The sequence below is a fragment of the Rissa tridactyla genome, chromosome 8 (assembly GCF_028500815.1).
Source record: "Rissa tridactyla isolate bRisTri1 chromosome 8, bRisTri1.patW.cur.20221130, whole genome shotgun sequence".
Classification (NCBI taxonomy): Eukaryota; Metazoa; Chordata; class Aves; order Charadriiformes; family Laridae; genus Rissa; species Rissa tridactyla.
Window position 1 is genome coordinate 24456098 of NC_071473.1, and position 16064 is coordinate 24472161.

The following is a 16064-nucleotide window of genomic DNA, read 5'->3' on the forward strand; positions in this document are numbered from 1 at the left end:
GACTCAAGCAAATACAGGGTTTGGTTCCAGTACAGCTCGAGTGGTTTTCTTTTAATCCCAGAGAAGTGAAATGCAACATTTGTTCGAGTTGGTAACAACATCCAGAGACAGAAGTCCAAGCCCCCTACTCAGTAGAGTCATTTGTGTTTAAGGCACTCTGCAAAACCAGCTTTCCTCTTCTCCTCCTTCCGATTTTCCCCACGCGGCAGCAGAATACCTGGTTTGGTCTTTTCTCCATAGCGACACCCACACGTCCTGGCTCTCCTCACCATCTCCGGAAATTGGCAACAGCGAATCCAGCGGGAGCCGAACGGAGAAACGCCAGGAGGCCGGGTCAATAAATACGGACGGGCACGAGCACGGCGCCTGCGGAGGGGGCACGGGGGCTTCGAGCTTCTGCGGGAAGGGGACAGGCACCGGGTGTCCTCCCTGCAGGCACCGATGGGATTCCCCTTCCTTCCCCCCCACCCCCAGCTCCAAAAGGGGACAGAAGCGCGGAGGCCCGCAAGCATCCCTACCCAGCGGCGCTCCCGAACGTGTGGCAGCACCCCAAAATACAGGGGGCTGGGTTGGGGGGTGGGGGGACACACGACCCAGCTGCCCCTGCCATGCAGCAGAAATGACCTCCCCCGACTTCCAGCCGTCAATAAATACCAATAAATAAATAAAGCTTAAATAAATAAGTAATAAATAAATAAATAAGTCCCCCCTCCAAGGATGGGGGCGGAGGGGAAGGGGCACCCCAAGGCTCAGGGCAAGAGGGGAGCGTGCGGGTGGGCATTTCCATGACCTCCCCCTCCCTGAGACAACGGGGTGCTGGTACAAAAGAGGGGTGTGGGGAAGGGCTCCCGCTCGGGGCACCCATCAGTACGGCTGCGGGCCACAGGGACGTGAGCTGAGCCCGGACCCACAGCCGGGAGCTCTCGCCCGCCACCTCCCTCCCTGCCCTTGAGCATCGCCAGCTCCACGGCTCGGCGGTACCCAGCTCAGGGAGACGCTCACCCAGCACCTCCATTCCAGCGCGAGCACCCACCTTTTGCGAACATGCAAAAATGCCTGCAAAATTTTGTAAACATCGTTTGCAAATTTTTTCTTTTTTTGCAAACAATTTTTACAAACTTTTTTTTTTTTAAAAAAAAAACAAAAACAAAACAACAGGGAAATGCCCATAAAGACGACCCATGCGTCAGACCAAGTTAAGCGCATCAAATCCAGCCATTGGAGAAGAAACGAGCACAGGAGCCCCGAGAGGGGAACACGGGCACGGCCCCGGGGCTCAGCCGGAGCCTGCCTGCAGGCTGGGAAACCTTGGGAGCGCATGGCTGCGGCCAGGCACCGAGCCTGACACCAGCACCAGGCGGCACCAAGCACATCCCTGGGGATGCTGCAGACACACACGGACAAGAAACAGCGGCCGCTGCTCTCTTGGTGTCATGCCAACGCAGCAGAGGATATGCCGAGGCTCCAGCCGGCCAGCACATCCCAAAAGACGGCAACGAATTCGACGGCATCCCTGCAGCAGCATCCCTGCTCTCCCTCCCCGCCAGCTGGCACCACGGTCCCCGGGGCTGACGGCCGGCGCGCAGCCCCTGAGCGCAGCCCCAAAACCTTCCCCATGGGTTTCGGGGCGCTGGCTCGCGCAGCACCCTCTCCCAGCTGGGAGCCCACCTCGGGGCTACCCCTTTGGCAGGGAATCCTTTCCTCCGGCTTTTTAGCTCTCATGTTGCCAGAGGACGCTTCTGTCCCAGGGGGTCAAAAATACAGAGCTGCCTTATTTCAAACTGAAAGGTACTTAGCCCTCCTCCTCCCCCTCCCCCAAATCTTAAGAAAATTGTATTTAAAGTTTCTAACCCCCTTCCACACAAGCTATTTGAAAAATAAAACACAGGTGATGGCAAAAAGCTGCCGACGGTCACGAACCAAGACAAAACCACGGGCGGACACAAGAGCGGGACACCTTCCCGCGCCAGCAAGCTCCCAGTAGAAGTTTTGCTCCAGAAAACACAGCAAACCAAAGCTCAGAGCCCCCTCTCCCTGCAAACCTTTCCCACCTACAGCAAGGCTGTAGCCCCCGGTGAAACCCAGACGTAGGCACCAAAAGCAGCAGGTTCCCAGCCAGCCACGAGGCCGAGCAGGAGGAGCGGGACTGCTGGCCCTGACATGGGGAAATGTGCGTCGAGGCGTCAAAATGCAACGCTCCCAAAGGAAAAAATAAATAAGGAATCGAATCAGCAGCAAACACTACTGAGAATAATAAGTAGCACAGGGATTTCACAGGGTTTTTTGGTCTAAGATGCCTGGGGAGCCCCTTTGCCGGCGGGGATGGGAGTGCACATCCTGCCCTGGAAAAGCGGGAGGAAATTTTGCAGGAGCTCGGCCGCGCTGAGGAGTGATGCCGCGGGGATGTGCCAGCACACCGCGGGGAGCAAAGCAGCGCTGGGCTGGGCATCCCGACAGCCAGGCTGAGGGCAGCGCTGCGAATACTGCAGGAAAGGCTTTGCATGGAAGTGCCCAACACAGCGACCCTTCCCAGGCTCTCCTGGCAGCGGGACAAAAGATGGGACCCTCCCAGCAGGAATTACTCACATCCCCAGGGCAGCGCAAACCTCCCACGGCGTGAAGACAGGGGCACGAGCCGGACGAGCCGCGGGGCTCACGCTGGGGCAGAGGATGGAGCAGAGAAAGCAGTGAAAGCCACAACCATCTGCCCAGATGCGACGGGGCCCCTGGGATATCAGCAGTGCAGCTGCGGCTTTTGCCTCTGCTGCATCCCAATGACGAGATGTCAGGAATTGGGGATCACAGCCCACAGCACTGCACTGCCCCACAGCCCAGACAACGCCAGCAATCCAGGCAGCAAGGGGTGAGGAGAAAGGCAAATAAAACCCCGTTATCCCCAAAACGCCCAGGCAGCATGCTCGCCTCCTGCTTCCCCAGCAAATGCAGGCCTTCCCCGTGCAGCCTCTGCTCACATCATGGCCTTCAACCCATGGAGAGGCGACCCCCAGCCCTGCAGAGCCTGGGGAGTTACCGCTAGCCGTGCCATCCCCTCCACTGGCATCCCCACCTGTAGCCATCCCACACCGTGGGTGGCTGAGGAGGAGGAGGAGAAGGGTCTCCGCGTGAGACGGTATTTGCATGGAAAACAAGCAAACACCCAGCTTCTCACAAGGGACTTGGGTCTGCGGCGGAAGCATGCGAGTCCTGGGGTACCTTCAAGCAGGTTTGGGTACCCCACAGTCAGCAAGCGCCTGCTCGCCCTGCGCTGGGTGAATGGGCATCACTCCTGATGTCTCGTGCAGCTGAGAATCGGTTTTGCTGCTTCCCTAAGAGAGGAGCCGGCGGGATTTGGGAGGCGAGGGGGGGAAGGTTGAGGAACTGCGAAGACTTAGTGCACCTTAAAACCAAAGGACATCTAACCTGCCCTTAGATCTCACTCCAAGACGGAAAAGAGCTATGGCATCTCCTACACTCACAACTACTCCAAACACACCCAGACGCATGCAAAACATCCCGCTTCCCCTTGGCTGCGAAAAACCCCTCCTGGGCAGTAGCGACAGCTCGTGCCAGGCTCCGGATAAGTGCCCTGGCTCTGCCAGCTCCTGCTCCACTCCCAGGCCCTCCTGCCCAGTCCCAGCGAGCAGAGCGAGGGGTCGATTATCAATCTGAAATGCATAGGTATAGACACCACAGGGACACCCACGCCCCGGCGGGAAGGGTCACCGCAGGACCCTCCGCATCCAGCAGGCACGGTCTCCATTTCTGCCTCCAGCTGGGTGGAAAGCAGCGTTTGCCACAGGCACGGTTCGATCATACTCATGCTCCTTGCACGGCCCTGCAAGGGAAGACCAGTTGTTTAGGTCAGACAGCCTGTTTGCCAGCCACAAGCCTCTAGAAGCACTCAATTCCGCTTCCTGGGAAATCCTCTGGCTCAGCGATCCCTCTTCCGTGCCCCCGCGCCGGCCAGGCTCTCTTTACGACTAAGGAAGAACCGTGTTTCCAACCACCACAGCTACAAAGGCAGGAGAACCCAAGAGGTCTGCTTTGGCTCAGGAACGCCATTCGTTTGCAGCGGGCTGGCAGCACCCAGGTCCTTGCGCGCACGCCCGGGCGCTGCTCTACTTGGGAGGTATCACGACTATAGGCTGCCCTCGCTTGGGTCTCCACATGAGGACTTGGGCATCGTTGGCATTAGGTTTCACTAGTGCGTTTGGTGGGATGGGCTCCATCCTGCTGAGGATCCGGGGCTGCTCCTGCTGAGTCCTCCCCACCAGCCGTGCCCGCTGCCCCAGCAGCTGCATGGGATCAACCTCAATGTCCACCCGCATCCTCCACTTTATAGTCTGCAAGATGATCTTTTCCTTGGTGGTGGTGTTCATGGCCACCAGCCACGTGGTAAAGCTCTGGTCCCTTTTAATCCTGGTCAGCAGCGGCACGTTACTGTTGCTGACAGGGACAGCCCACGTCACGCTGGGGTAGAAATTGTCATTCATGCTCACCGAGAACCTGGAGATCTTGTTAGTGGGCCCGACCAGGGTCACTGTTTCTGTGGTGTTTCCATACCAGGGGTAGCTCACGCCATCCGAATCACTGATGGCTTTCACTCTTCCTTCTCGCAGGTCGGGCAGCTCCCAGCTTGACCTAGCAAAGGGGAAGAAAAAGGCCAAGTTAGTGGGGAAATGGCAGCAACGGCGCCCAGCGAGGGACAGGGAGGCAAGCAGCACGGGGACCCCCTCCCCGCCCACAGCCATCCCCCAAGGACCTCCTTCGAGAACACATTCGGCTTCAGTTCCTTTGCCGAGTTCCTCATGGCCAGCGGAAGCCTTTGCTCTATCAGCACGACACTATTTTAATTAACCTGCACCCCAACCAACTGGGCCAAAACTCATTGCTGAGCCTCCCTGGGGTCACTCTCTCCTTAATCAACTCCTGTGCCGGAGGAGACCAGCATTCCCCGTTGACTGCGGTGCTGGCCAAGCCCCTCCGCAGCCCCCTCCCGCGATAAAAGTCTGCAATTTTTGTGCCTCTAAACACAGGCGCCTGCACAGAGGCACATACAGTAATTAAATGCCACAATTATGCCTGTCACTGGTGCAATGAAATCCCTGCAATACGGCTTGGGGGGGTGGAAACCGCATCCCAAACCCTGGACACCGACTGCGTCGGCAACCCCGCGTGGCCACGGCACAAGAGATGGTCGCCTTGTGGCCGTGGCCAGCGAGGAGCCGTGGTGACGCCTCCTGCCGAGTCCCAGCTCTTGGCTTCAAACCCATCCGGGCCCCAGCGCTGCCCGGCAGCAGTAGAGGACAGGTGACCGCCATCCATCCCCCTGGTAGGTGACGACCTCCGAACCCTCCGGTGCCATGGGCGAAGGGCTCCGCCACCACGCCGGGAGGCCGGCGGGCAGCACCGGGGCCGGCTGCTCCCCCCGGTACCCTCGGGAGCCGTGTGTCCCCCCAGCCCGGGGCGGTCGGGGGTGCTCACACGCCCAGGTCGCTGTAGGTGTTGTAGAACTCCATGTGGTTGCAGGCCTGGATCCAGCCCACCACCCAGGTGTGCCGCCGGGCGATGGGCGGCATGAGGACGCGGGCCGAGGCGCGGAAGTAGGGCGTGCGGTACCGCAGCACCACCGGCGAGCTCTCCTCGATGGCGGTGGCCGCCGGCTCGATGGTGGCCGACACGTCCGACACCACGATCTGCTCCCGACGCACCCGCGCCTTGCAGGCCACGCTCTGCAGGCACCCCATCGCCGCCGCCGCCGCCAAGCCAGCGTTACCCGCCGCCGCCGCCGCCCAGCCGCGGGGCCGGGGGGGCGGACCGTCCCCCCGCCGCCGCCGCCGCCCGCCCGCCGCCGCCGCCGCGCATCGCCGCCCGCCGCGCACCGGCGCCCGCACCGGCGCCGGCAGGGCGAAGGCGCCGCCGCCGCCCCTTTGCGGCCCTCGCCGGCTGCCGTACGCCGGCCGGGGCGGGCACGTGCGCGGGGAGGCGGGGCGCGTCCGCCCATCCCCGCCCCGGGGAGGCGGAGACGGACGGGCTTCCCCGCCGTCAGGGGGCGCCGCGGCCGGGGAGGCGCGTCCTGTCGCCATGGCAACCGGGTGCGTCACGGGAAGCGGCGGAAGAGGAAGCGGGGCCGCGCCGGGGCCGCCTGGTACCGGGGGGAGCCGGGGTGCCCTTGGGGGGGGTCCCGGGGACACACCGGAGGGCGGGGGGGCCGGGTCACGGCGGTGCCTAGCGGGAGGCGGGGGTGCCGGGCAGGCGGCGGGGCCCGTGGCGGGTTGCGGGGAGAAGTGGGCCCGGTCGGGGGTGGGGGGAATATGGGGGCTCCCGGCGCGGCTGGCCCGGGCGCCGGTCCCAGAGCAGGCCCGGCAGCCGATGACCGGCCCCTACCTGTCCCAGGCCGCCTCCTGTCGCCATGCCGAGCCCCCGCAGCAGCCGCGAGCGACGCGCCGGCAGCGGCAGCAGCCGCCTGGAGTTCCTGTCCCTTGTCAGCCAGCGCAGCCCCGGCCCCCCGGACAGCCCCGCACGCCGCAAGGAGTCCGGCAGCTCGGCGGCGGCCCCGCTGCCCGAGGAGGACTGCATGAAGCTGAACCCTTCCTTCCTGGGCATCGCCCTCAGCTCCCTGCTCGCCATCGACCTCTGGGCCTCCAAGCGCCTGGGCGTCTGCGCTGGGGAGGGCTCGGCCTGGGGCAGCGCGCGGCCCCTCATGAAGGTCATCGAGGTTTCGGGGCACGGCATCCCCTGGCTGCTCGGCACCTTCTACGGGCTCTGCCAGAGCGACAGCTCCGCGGCCAGAGAGGTGCTGCTCAACCTGCTCTTCGGTGAGGCTGGGGGCTCACCAAAGGGCTCCGCGGGCTGGAGCCGAGGGGGGAGGATGGGACCCGTAGGATGGGACAGAGCTGAGTAAACCTCAGCCTCCGACAGCCCCGAGGGCGCCGGCTGATTTTGAGTAACCCCTACAGGCTCATCTGGGGAGCCTGGTAGCAGAGTGAGTAACCCTGCAGCTGGAGGGCGTGGTGGCATGGAGATGGCTCGTCTGTCACAGCTCCAACCACGCGCTGCGAAACTCCTGACAGCTGAAGCGCTCCTGCGGTTGCACAAAACTTTCAGGGAGCTGAACTCTCTTTTAAGTTCTTCAGCTTATCAGAACAGCGCATTCCAGGTACAGCTTCCTAGTGTTGAGACACCAGCCCTTTTCCCTGAAAAGCTGCTCTGGCACACAGATGTCTGCACCCTTGGGCTCCCTGCAGGCAGTACCTGCGTGGACTGATCCGTAGCAGCCAGTGAGGAAACTTGGTTTAAAGCCGGCATTTTAATTTTTTGTGGTGTAATATTCCCCCACCCCCTCAAGCATCCTGTCCTATTAGGTACACCTGGATTCTTCCTTTTTGCTCGTTCAGAAACTAGTAGTTCCAGAGCAACAGACCTTTTCGGATTCCTAGTTCTTACTCTTTCATTAAGTTGCAAATAATTCACGCTTATCATTTGAATTGAAGTTTTCTTAGTGGGAAACATACAGTTTTGTGCATCTTTTTCACCTAGTAGCACATGGTTAAATTACAGTCTCACAGCAGAGCTGTGGGAAGGCACCTGGAGGGCCTCCAACCTAACCTCTGCTCTGAGGAGGTCTGTCCCAGAACCAGGACCTTGTCCGCAACGCTCTGGGCCAGAGCTGCCCACCTCTCTGGGACCCCGTTTCAGGGTTGCAGCACCCACATGGGGAAGGGGTTTTCCCTGATGTCCAAGCTGAATCTTCCAAACCATACGGGGGAAAAAAAAAAGGCAATCAAAATAGGTTTACACATGGGGAAAAAAAAATATTTGTTCATAAATTATTAACCAAAGAGAGTGAACTGAAGTGACTGAAAGATTTGGTGCCCAGGAACAAGCCTAAGGACGAGCAGAAACCAGTCCCTCACACAAGACTTCCTCGGAAGAAGTAGCCCTGGCTGCGAGCGCTGGGCTAATGGGGATGGAGAAAGCACCCTCTGCCCTACCTGAGAAGCTGCTCTTGCCAAATACTGGCTGAACACTTCTCACAGGTGCTACGCCTCTGACTCCTACCGCAACAGCCTTTATCTCTCTGGGGGCGAGCCACTATTATTTAAATCATCCTTTACCCAGCTCTTAAAAACCAAAGCGTAGTTAACTTTCTGGCATTAATCCCTCCCCCAGCAGCAGGGAGAAGCCAGACCACAGGAGCCCTGGCAGCGCCAGGCGAGCTCGGAGCCCCTCAATCCCTGAACTGTGGTAGAAGTAGGTTGATCATTCACCCGGGTCAGTTTGACCCCCAGCCACGAGGGTAGGCAAAGGGAGGTTGAGTCAGCACAGGCTGTCAGGAAGGGAGCTGTGGGGAACATTAACCCCACCATTGCCTTCAGATTAAGGGTCAGTTTGAGCTGTGAGCGGTGGCAAGATCAGATTTTGCGCAGAAAGAGAAGTCCTTGGGTGCCAGCCGGGCCACGTCCCATTGCTGGCTGTGGCAGGCAGAGGGTCTGACACTGCACAAGGGCTGCATGCAGCAAGAGTGGAGATTGAAGATATGCTCATGCCGGAGAAAGCCAGGCACTGGATGAGTCCCGTGGGGGCGTTGGAGCCATGGGGAATACTGCCTTCTCTTAGCAGGTTTTGGTAGCCAAGTGCTTTCTTCTTAGCTAATGGCTCTGGCTTTGATTCTTGCCCAGTTTTCCTTGGAGAAAACCCAAAAAAACCCACCCAGCCCTTCCTCACTCACTGTTACTGTCTCCTAGCGTTGCTGCTGGATCTCGTGCTGGTGGCGGTGGTGAAAGGGATCGTCAAGCGACGGCGGCCCACCCACAACAAGATGGACATGTTCGTCACCATCTCAGTGGACAAGTACTCCTTTCCATCGGGCCACGCCACCAGAGCCGCCCTGGTCTGCCGCTTCGTTCTGCACCACTTGGTCCTCGCCGTCCCGCTGCGGGTCCTGGTGGTGCTCTGGGCTCTCATCGTCGGCGTTTCAAGGGTCATGCTGGGCAGGCACAACGTGACAGACGTGCTCTTCGGTTTGCTGCTGGGCTACGCGCTGTACAGCGTGGTGGAGTACTGCTGGCTGTCGCCGCTCAGCGCGCCTGCCCTCTTTGCACTCTGGAGCCATTGATGGCTGGGTCCCTCCTAAAGGAGGAGGTACGCACCCGGTTTTCTAAGGGAGGGGATACTGGGACTTGGACTCGCATCCTAGACCTCACCTATCCAGCCCAAGACTTCAACACTAGCCGTGCTGCAGGCTCCTGGGCCCACACTTAGATGTTTTGGTGCTGCCTTGCCCACGTGGTGGGCTGTCAGGCAGGGTGCGCGCTGGCCAAGCAGCTGCGCTGACTGTTCTCCCATGAAAAAAACAGTCCCTGCAGAGCCCGGGAAGGGCTCAGCACATTCATCCGGCAGCTCGCTGCTGATACTGTGAATCGGCGTGCCCTTGCTGGGCACCTGTTGCGTTAGCCCATGGTGTATGTGGTAGCTGTGGCTTTGCAGAGGTTTGTCTGCAATTGCCCGTGTATCTGTGTGCTGTAAATACACTGATCGTGTTGCCGTTGTGAGCATGCCCTGCACAGCCTGCTCCGTAATGTCTGTCTGGAGGGGACTCACTGGGGTCTGTCCTTGGGTTTATAAAGAGCTCTTTCTTCCTAAGCAGTGTGTCTCTGCCCTGTTGCTCTTGATTTAAGCACTGCACTGAGGCCAGATCTCAGCGAACAAAGGCACAAGCACCTGACTCCCAATGCCATGGGGAAAGGATGGTGCAACTGAGGGGTTTGTCCCTTCATGCTGTCTCCAAGAGTGGGGGTAAGCAGGGAAACAGCTCCCAGCAGCAGCTTGCTCCTGGAGCCCTTGTGCGGAGCATCACAGCTCCTTTTCCCCCTCCTCAGGATTTTCAGTCTCCCAGGGAGGACAGTGCATTCATAGCAATTCCTGTTTGTTGGCAGGTTACCGGTGCTGCTGACAACCCACTGCAGAGCAAACCTCTTCCCCGTAGCCCTGGCTAGCCGTAGACCCTCACCCAGGCTGCTGGGCAGCCCCAGGAGCCAAGCATTACTTGCGCCGCTTGCAGCAAGAGGCCTTAGCTCTGCCAGCCACCACCACCACAGCTCCCAGCGCTCTGGGCAGGCTGGCTCTCCTACCATGCCATTCTTGGTCCCGGCAGGCTTTTTTTCCTAGAAGACCGCTTGTCCTTGGCCCGAGGGGACCATGATAAGCCTCTGTAATGAGATGGGGCTGAGAGCGAGCCAGAAGAGCACAGGATCCACATCAAGAGAGACCACAGCCAGGAAGGGAGTGAGGGCTCCGGGCTGAGCTTAAATAGTGCTCCTGGCATGTAGGTGGGTGTGAGTGGGTCCAGGTGAGGCTCATGGTGGCCATTAAGGTCTATTAGTGCACACAAAGCCCTGGAAAGCACAGATAAAGTTGTATTAAAACCAGGCAGTGTTTAAGTGTGCTGTTCCTCTGGCTGAAGTGTGCAGGAGCAGCCCAAGGGCCGCTGGTACAAGCACCCTGTCTGTGTCTGTCACCCACTGTCACCTACACAGGGGCTGAAACAAAAGTGCTCGATGGAACAAGGCTCCCCCAGAACTGAGCCCTGACCCGCTGGCATGGTGAGCCAGTGAAGCCACCAGCTGTGGGTTTGCATTCCAGTGTTCCAAAGAAAAAAAAAAAAAAAAATCCCCTTGGTTACACCACATGCCGGACAGCCGGCTGGGCCAGTCCGGCATCCGCATGGCAGCATCCAGCCACTGCGGCCAGCCCTCCTGCCCTGAGGGAAAGATGAGCTCTGTGGTGGCTGCAGGATCACGGGCAGGCGGCGCACTCCAGCGTGGTCAGGATTTGGGGTGATCAGGGCTTGCCAAAACATCTTAGCTCTACTTTTTGCCAAACGCGGGGTGCTTTTCATCCAAGCTGTTCTTACAGCCGTCGGTGTCTTCCTCTCCAGGCCACAGAGGAGTACGGCAGCAACTCTGTGCCTCTGTGGCTTGTTCCCATATGCACGTGCGTGCCAGAAGTTGCTCCTGGATCACTTGCAGGACCCTCCACGAGGTGCTTGGTGGCACCCACCACCACCAGTGCACAGCCCCGCTGGGTCATGGGCTGCCCTGACACCCTCTCACCGCTGCTCTGCTTCTCCCCACCTCCACCAGCAAGACCTCCAGTCTCCTCTTGTGCTTGTCACTTGTCACTGCTCCTCCGAGCATGGGTGATAGGAAGGAGGAGATGGCTGCTTTCTGCTCGCCTTGTGCCACGTCACCTCTGCCCACTGTGAAATCCCAGAGTGGACGTGTGTGTGTGCACTGCCCACCATACTGTCTGTCCCAGGCACAGAGGACCGTGGCTCTCCCGCAGATATTAACAAGCTTATCTTGACCGAAATGCCATGTCTTGACCCTGGTGCACTCCTGCTGTCCTCTGTGCCTGATGGTGCAGTTTGGCTGGGCCATGAGCCCAAGCACAGTGGGGACAAAGTCCAGGGCTGTGCAGCCTCTCGTAGCCACTAAGGCAGAAGGGCAAATTCGAAGGCAACCTGCACAGAGGTTTCGTATCACAGCGGTGGGGTTGAGAGCTGGGAGAAGTCCCCTGTGCCAGTAGCCCTTGGGCAGTCCCTGCAGAGCTTCCAAAAGAGCCAGAAGCCAGCTGAGAGCGGAGCAGGGAGGGTAGCGCTGCCAGTGCTGCCTCCTCGCCGTCCCCGTGCAGATCTCCCTGCCTGGTAAGAGATACTTTCAATGCTTTTTGACACGCAGGCACCGAGCGTGGGTTGGCAGCTCGGCGCCTCTGTGCCCCCGGGCAGAGATTAGCCCTTGCCAACAATGAGGGACAGAAAGAGCTTTATCACACTTATTGCAAACATACTATGAGTTTTAAAAGGTTAAAACCGTTTCGGCTGTAGAGCTTAGCCCCTCCGCAACCCTGCGCCTTGCTCAGCTCTGGGTTGAAGCTCCCTGAACGCAGGAGAGCAGATTTCCCCTGCAGCCCCCAGGGGCTGTCCGGCTGCGAGTGTCCCCAGAGCCAGCAGCGTGGTCCTGAGCCTCCTGCTGCTGTGGAAAACCTTTTCCTAACTGGATCCACCACCAGGGACACCTCGGCAGCACAGTGCTCCTTGCAGAGGGGTCCAGCTGGGCCCGGGACTCCGATGGCCCAGGAGTAAACAGTGGCTACGGCGATGCTGTGCTGACATGCCCAGCCCGGGGCATGGGGGACGTGAGCAACGCGGTGCCGGGTGCCACTGGAGCAGCCGGAGCTGCGCATGCCGCTGGGTATCAGCATAAACAGGGTTGGGCTGATCCTGATAATCCCAGAGGTAAAAATTCAGGGCAGTGTTTGTTTACCCGGCACACACGCCATGGGGACTGGCTGCTTCTCCTGCAACCCCCACAATGTTCTCACACGGGGGTTCCTGGCGGGCTGCTTGGGACGGCTCCTTACCCTGCCATCCGAGGCTGTGGCGAGAGCCGCTGCCGGAAAAGCCGACGAGGTGGCCAGGATCCAGCCAGGCGCTGGCTTCCTTCCCCCCCGCCAGCTCCGTGGGAGGAGTGACGGAGAGGGAGGCTCCGCTCGCTGCCGCTACACACCCTAAACCCAGGCCATCCGGCGTCCTGCGTCACCGCTCAGGGCAACCCGGTAGAGACCATCGTCTAGCTCCCTGCCTGCTGCCGGCCTTTCCCGGGCTGCCGCTGCCGCAGGTCAGTTGAGGGCCTCCCCGCGGGCTGCCGGCACATAGCGGGTGACGGGTTGGCAGGACAGACATTTCCCCGGGGAAGGGAGAGGGCAAAGTGCAAGCGGAGGGGCTGTCACCCACCCGGGAGGGAGCCATCGCTACCCAAGGCGGGGCATGGCATTCCGGCACACCTCCATCGCCAGGATTTGGCGTGGGCAGGGAGATTTCGAGGCACCCAGTAGCATTTCTTCCCATGGCGTCCAGAGGCAACACCGCGGTGGTGCAAAACCCCAGCACCAGCCAGGTCACTGCTGGGGCGGGGAATAGCAGTTGCCTCGCAGCCCCAGACAAACTTTTTGGGGGGCTGCCTCTCAGTTTGGGTCCCCTTTGGCGCACAGGGTCAAAATTTTGCACAGCTGCTCCCCTTGCCCCTCAACCACGCTCCCTGGCACTGTCCCTAGGCAAACACCCAGAATGGCGAAGAGGGTGGCCATCATTGGAGGGGGCAGCAGCGGGCTGTGCGCCATCAAAGCCTGTCTGCAAGAGGGGCTGGAGCCTGTCTGCTTCGAGAGGACCGGGGACATCGGAGGCCTCTGGAGGTTTGAGGTAATCCCTGCTGGCCACATGTCCTGCTGGGGGTCAGCACCGCCACAGCATCAGGGTGGCACGCAGCCAGCCACGGCGGGGTCCCAGGGGAGAGGCTGAGGGCAGGTGGTCCACAAAAAGGGCCACCAAATCATCCCCGTCCGTCCCTCCCCATTGCTGCCCCTGTGCCAGTGCCGAGCCGTGCCCTGCTCCCGCAGGAGCACCCTGAGGAGGGCCGCGCCAGCATCTACCGCTCCGTCATCATCAACACCTCCAAGGAGATGATGTGCTTCAGCGACTTCCCCATCCCCGACCACTTCCCCAACTACATGCACAACTCCAAGATCATGGAGTATTTCCGCATGTACGCCCAGTGCTTCGACCTGCTCCGCCACATCCGCTTCAGGGTGAGAGCGGGGGGGGGCTTGGGGGGGCGGCGGCAGTGGGGCCGGGGGGCACAGGGTGCCTGACGCCCGCTCCCCCCGCACCCAGACCAGCGTGTGCCACGTGGCCAAGTGCCCCGACTTCGCCGCCACGGGCCAGTGGGAGGTGGTGACGGAGAGCGAGGGGAAGCAGGAGGCGGCCGTCTTCGATGCCGTGCTGGTGTGCACCGGGCACCACACCGAGGCACATCTCCCGCTGAGCACCTTCCCAGGTACCGCCCCAGAGAGCTCGGCCAGGGGAACCCCTGTTCTCCCTGCTGCTCTTCCTCCTGGCCTCGGCGTTCCCCTGCGTTGCTTCTACTCGATGAGCGCTCCCACTCTCCCCAGGAGGGGTCTGGTGGAGCCAGGGAGGGTCCCCACTTCAGTTTTTGAGGAGGTGACCCTCCAGCGTGGCACCAGGAAGCCAAGCACCCGTCCTCCCCACCCGCAGGCATCGAGAAGTTCAAGGGCCGCTACCTCCACAGCCGAGACTACAAGGATCCCCGAGATTTCACTGACAAGAGGGTTGTTGTCATCGGGATTGGGAATTCGGGGTCAGACCTGTCTGTGGAGATCAGCCAAACGGCCAAGCAGGTGAGGAGCGGGAGTGGGGTCCCGGTGGGCAGGGAAGCCCCCTGTGAGACGCTGCCAGCTCCACAAGGACACCAAAACCAAGGTGCTGGCACTCCGTCACGGCACGTGCTGCATTTCACAGTGCCAGTACCTAGCAATTCCAGTTGTCGGGCAGCAGTGGCAGCCAAGACTCGATCCCATACGGATACCCTGATTTCCATCCCCAAGTCCCGCGCTGGGCCTGCCCCTGCAGCTCTTCCCTACCTCTCCAGGCAGCGTGAAGAAGAGTGACCCCAGGGAAATGATATGCCCCCCTGGTGCAGCCCCCCCAGGACTGTCACAGCCTTCAGGAGACGGTGCTTCCTTCCTCAACCAGGTCTTCCTTAGCACCCGCCGGGGTGCATGGATCTTCAACCGTGTTGGAGATCAGGGCTACCCCATCGACATCATCTTCACCACACGTATGAAGCAGTTCCTGAAGGCGGTGCTGAGCCAATCCATGGTGAGCAACTTCACAGAGAAGCAGCTGAACGCGAGGTTTGACCACTCACACTACGGCCTGAAGCCAAAGCACAGGTGCCAGCAAAAGCTCCCCCTGCCCAGGAGGGGACCCCCCTGGCTCCCACTGTGTCCAGCCCCGCTCGGCCATTTCCGTGCTCCCTGTGCCCAGGTTAGGGCTGAGGCACCAGCCCTGGAAACCCAGATAATAGTTGTGGTGGGCCCAGTCAATGCTTGAGAGAGCCACCACTGCCCCTTCTGGGGAGCCTTGGTGGCACCAGTGCAGTAGCAGCTGCCAAGCATCCTTGGGGACCATGCCTATTGGTGATAAGCATCCTCAGGGCTGAACATCCCTGGAAATGACCATCCTTGGAGCAGGGAGCAGTGGCCGGAGCAGGACATGGAGCAGAGACACCCCAACCCAGAACCCTGATGGCTCCTTGTGCCTTCCAGGATCTTTGACCAGCACCCGACCATCAATGACGACCTGCCCAACCGCATCATTTCAGGCAGGGTACTGGTGAAGCCGAACGTCCAGGAGTTCACAGAGACATCTGCCATCTTTGAGGATGGCACCAGGGAAGACATCGACGCCGTGGTCTTCGCCACAGGATACAGCTTCTCCTTCCCCTTCCTCGAGGGCTGTGTGAAGGTGGTGGAGAACCAGATCCCCCTCTACAAATTCATGTTCCCCCCTGACCTGGAGAAGCCAACACTGGCTTTCATCGGCCTCATCCAGCCCCTGGGTGCTATCATGCCCATCTCTGAGCTCCAGTGTCGCTGGGCCACCCGTGTCTTCAAGGGTAAGTGAGGCAAACCTCCCCCACGGCTGCAGCTGAGCCTGCACCCCCGGAGCTGGGGCAGGTGGCCAGCCGTGTCTGGGAGGCAGCAGCTGGCTGTGCCATCCTGGTCATGGGCGATGGCATGGCCACCCTGCAGCCATCATTGTGAGCCAGGCTTTTGCCTGAGCAGCTCAGGGACATGCATACCCTGAGCCCCGTGGCTGCTCCTTCCCATCCCAAGGAGCTTGGACATGCCTCGGGTACCAGACCGCCTGCCACGGTGGTGCTGGCAGGGGCACAGCACCCCGGTAAGGGCAGCACAGCAGCAGCCACTGTTGCCAGCGGGATGCAGCACCCCCATGCTGTGGCTCATCCTCCCTAGGGCTGAACAAGCTGCCCCCGCGGCACGACATGGAAGATGACATCAAGCAGAAGACAGAAGCGATGGCAAAGCGGTAAGACACCCACCCCCACAGGGAACAGGGAAGGGGATGGTTTGGGCATGGCTACTCGTAGGCACCCGTCCTGTCCCGCGGCAACCTGTCCTGT

General features: G+C 60.5%; 2 protein-coding genes across 9 annotated transcripts in view; one reads left to right on the forward strand and one right to left on the reverse strand.

The window, feature by feature from the left end:
- FAM78B (family with sequence similarity 78 member B) lies at positions 1-12574 on the reverse strand. 5 transcript variants are annotated; one of them, XM_054210677.1, is made up of 3 exons: positions 5485-5819; positions 4500-4641; positions 1-396 (listed from the first exon to the last, which is right to left on the reverse strand). In XM_054210677.1, the coding sequence occupies exons 1-3, from the start codon at positions 5745-5747 to the stop codon at positions 148-150; spliced, it is 654 nt and encodes a 217-aa protein (XP_054066652.1). In that variant the 5' UTR covers positions 5748-5819; the 3' UTR covers positions 1-147. The 5 variants fall into 5 exon arrangements, 4 of the variants coding, with proteins under 4 accessions (XP_054066652.1, XP_054066651.1, XP_054066653.1 ...); XM_054210676.1 differs by having other exon boundaries at positions 254-3835; XR_008467916.1 differs by lacking the exons at positions 1-396; positions 5485-5819 and adding exons at positions 6388-11704; positions 12327-12462 and having other exon boundaries at positions 4515-4641.
- LOC128913330 (flavin-containing monooxygenase 5-like) overlaps positions 11592-16064 on the forward strand; it is a 22091-nt gene continuing 17618 nt past the window's right edge. Inside the window, exons 1-9 of one of the 4 annotated variants that reach the window (XM_054210657.1) lie at positions 11660-11707; positions 12581-12680; positions 13117-13261; positions 13459-13647; positions 13733-13895; positions 14114-14256; positions 14612-14811; positions 15187-15536; positions 15898-15970. In XM_054210657.1, the coding sequence (XP_054066632.1) occupies positions 13130-13261; positions 13459-13647; positions 13733-13895; positions 14114-14256; positions 14612-14811; positions 15187-15536; positions 15898-15970 (1250 nt within the window). In that variant the 5' untranslated portion in view covers positions 11660-11707; positions 12581-12680; positions 13117-13129. Of the gene's footprint in view, positions 11708-12580; positions 12681-13116; positions 13262-13458; positions 13648-13732; positions 13896-14113; positions 14257-14507; positions 14812-15186; positions 15537-15897; positions 15971-16064 lie in introns of those variants that run through there. The other 3 variants (XM_054210658.1, XM_054210655.1, XM_054210656.1) reach the window with 3 other exon arrangements.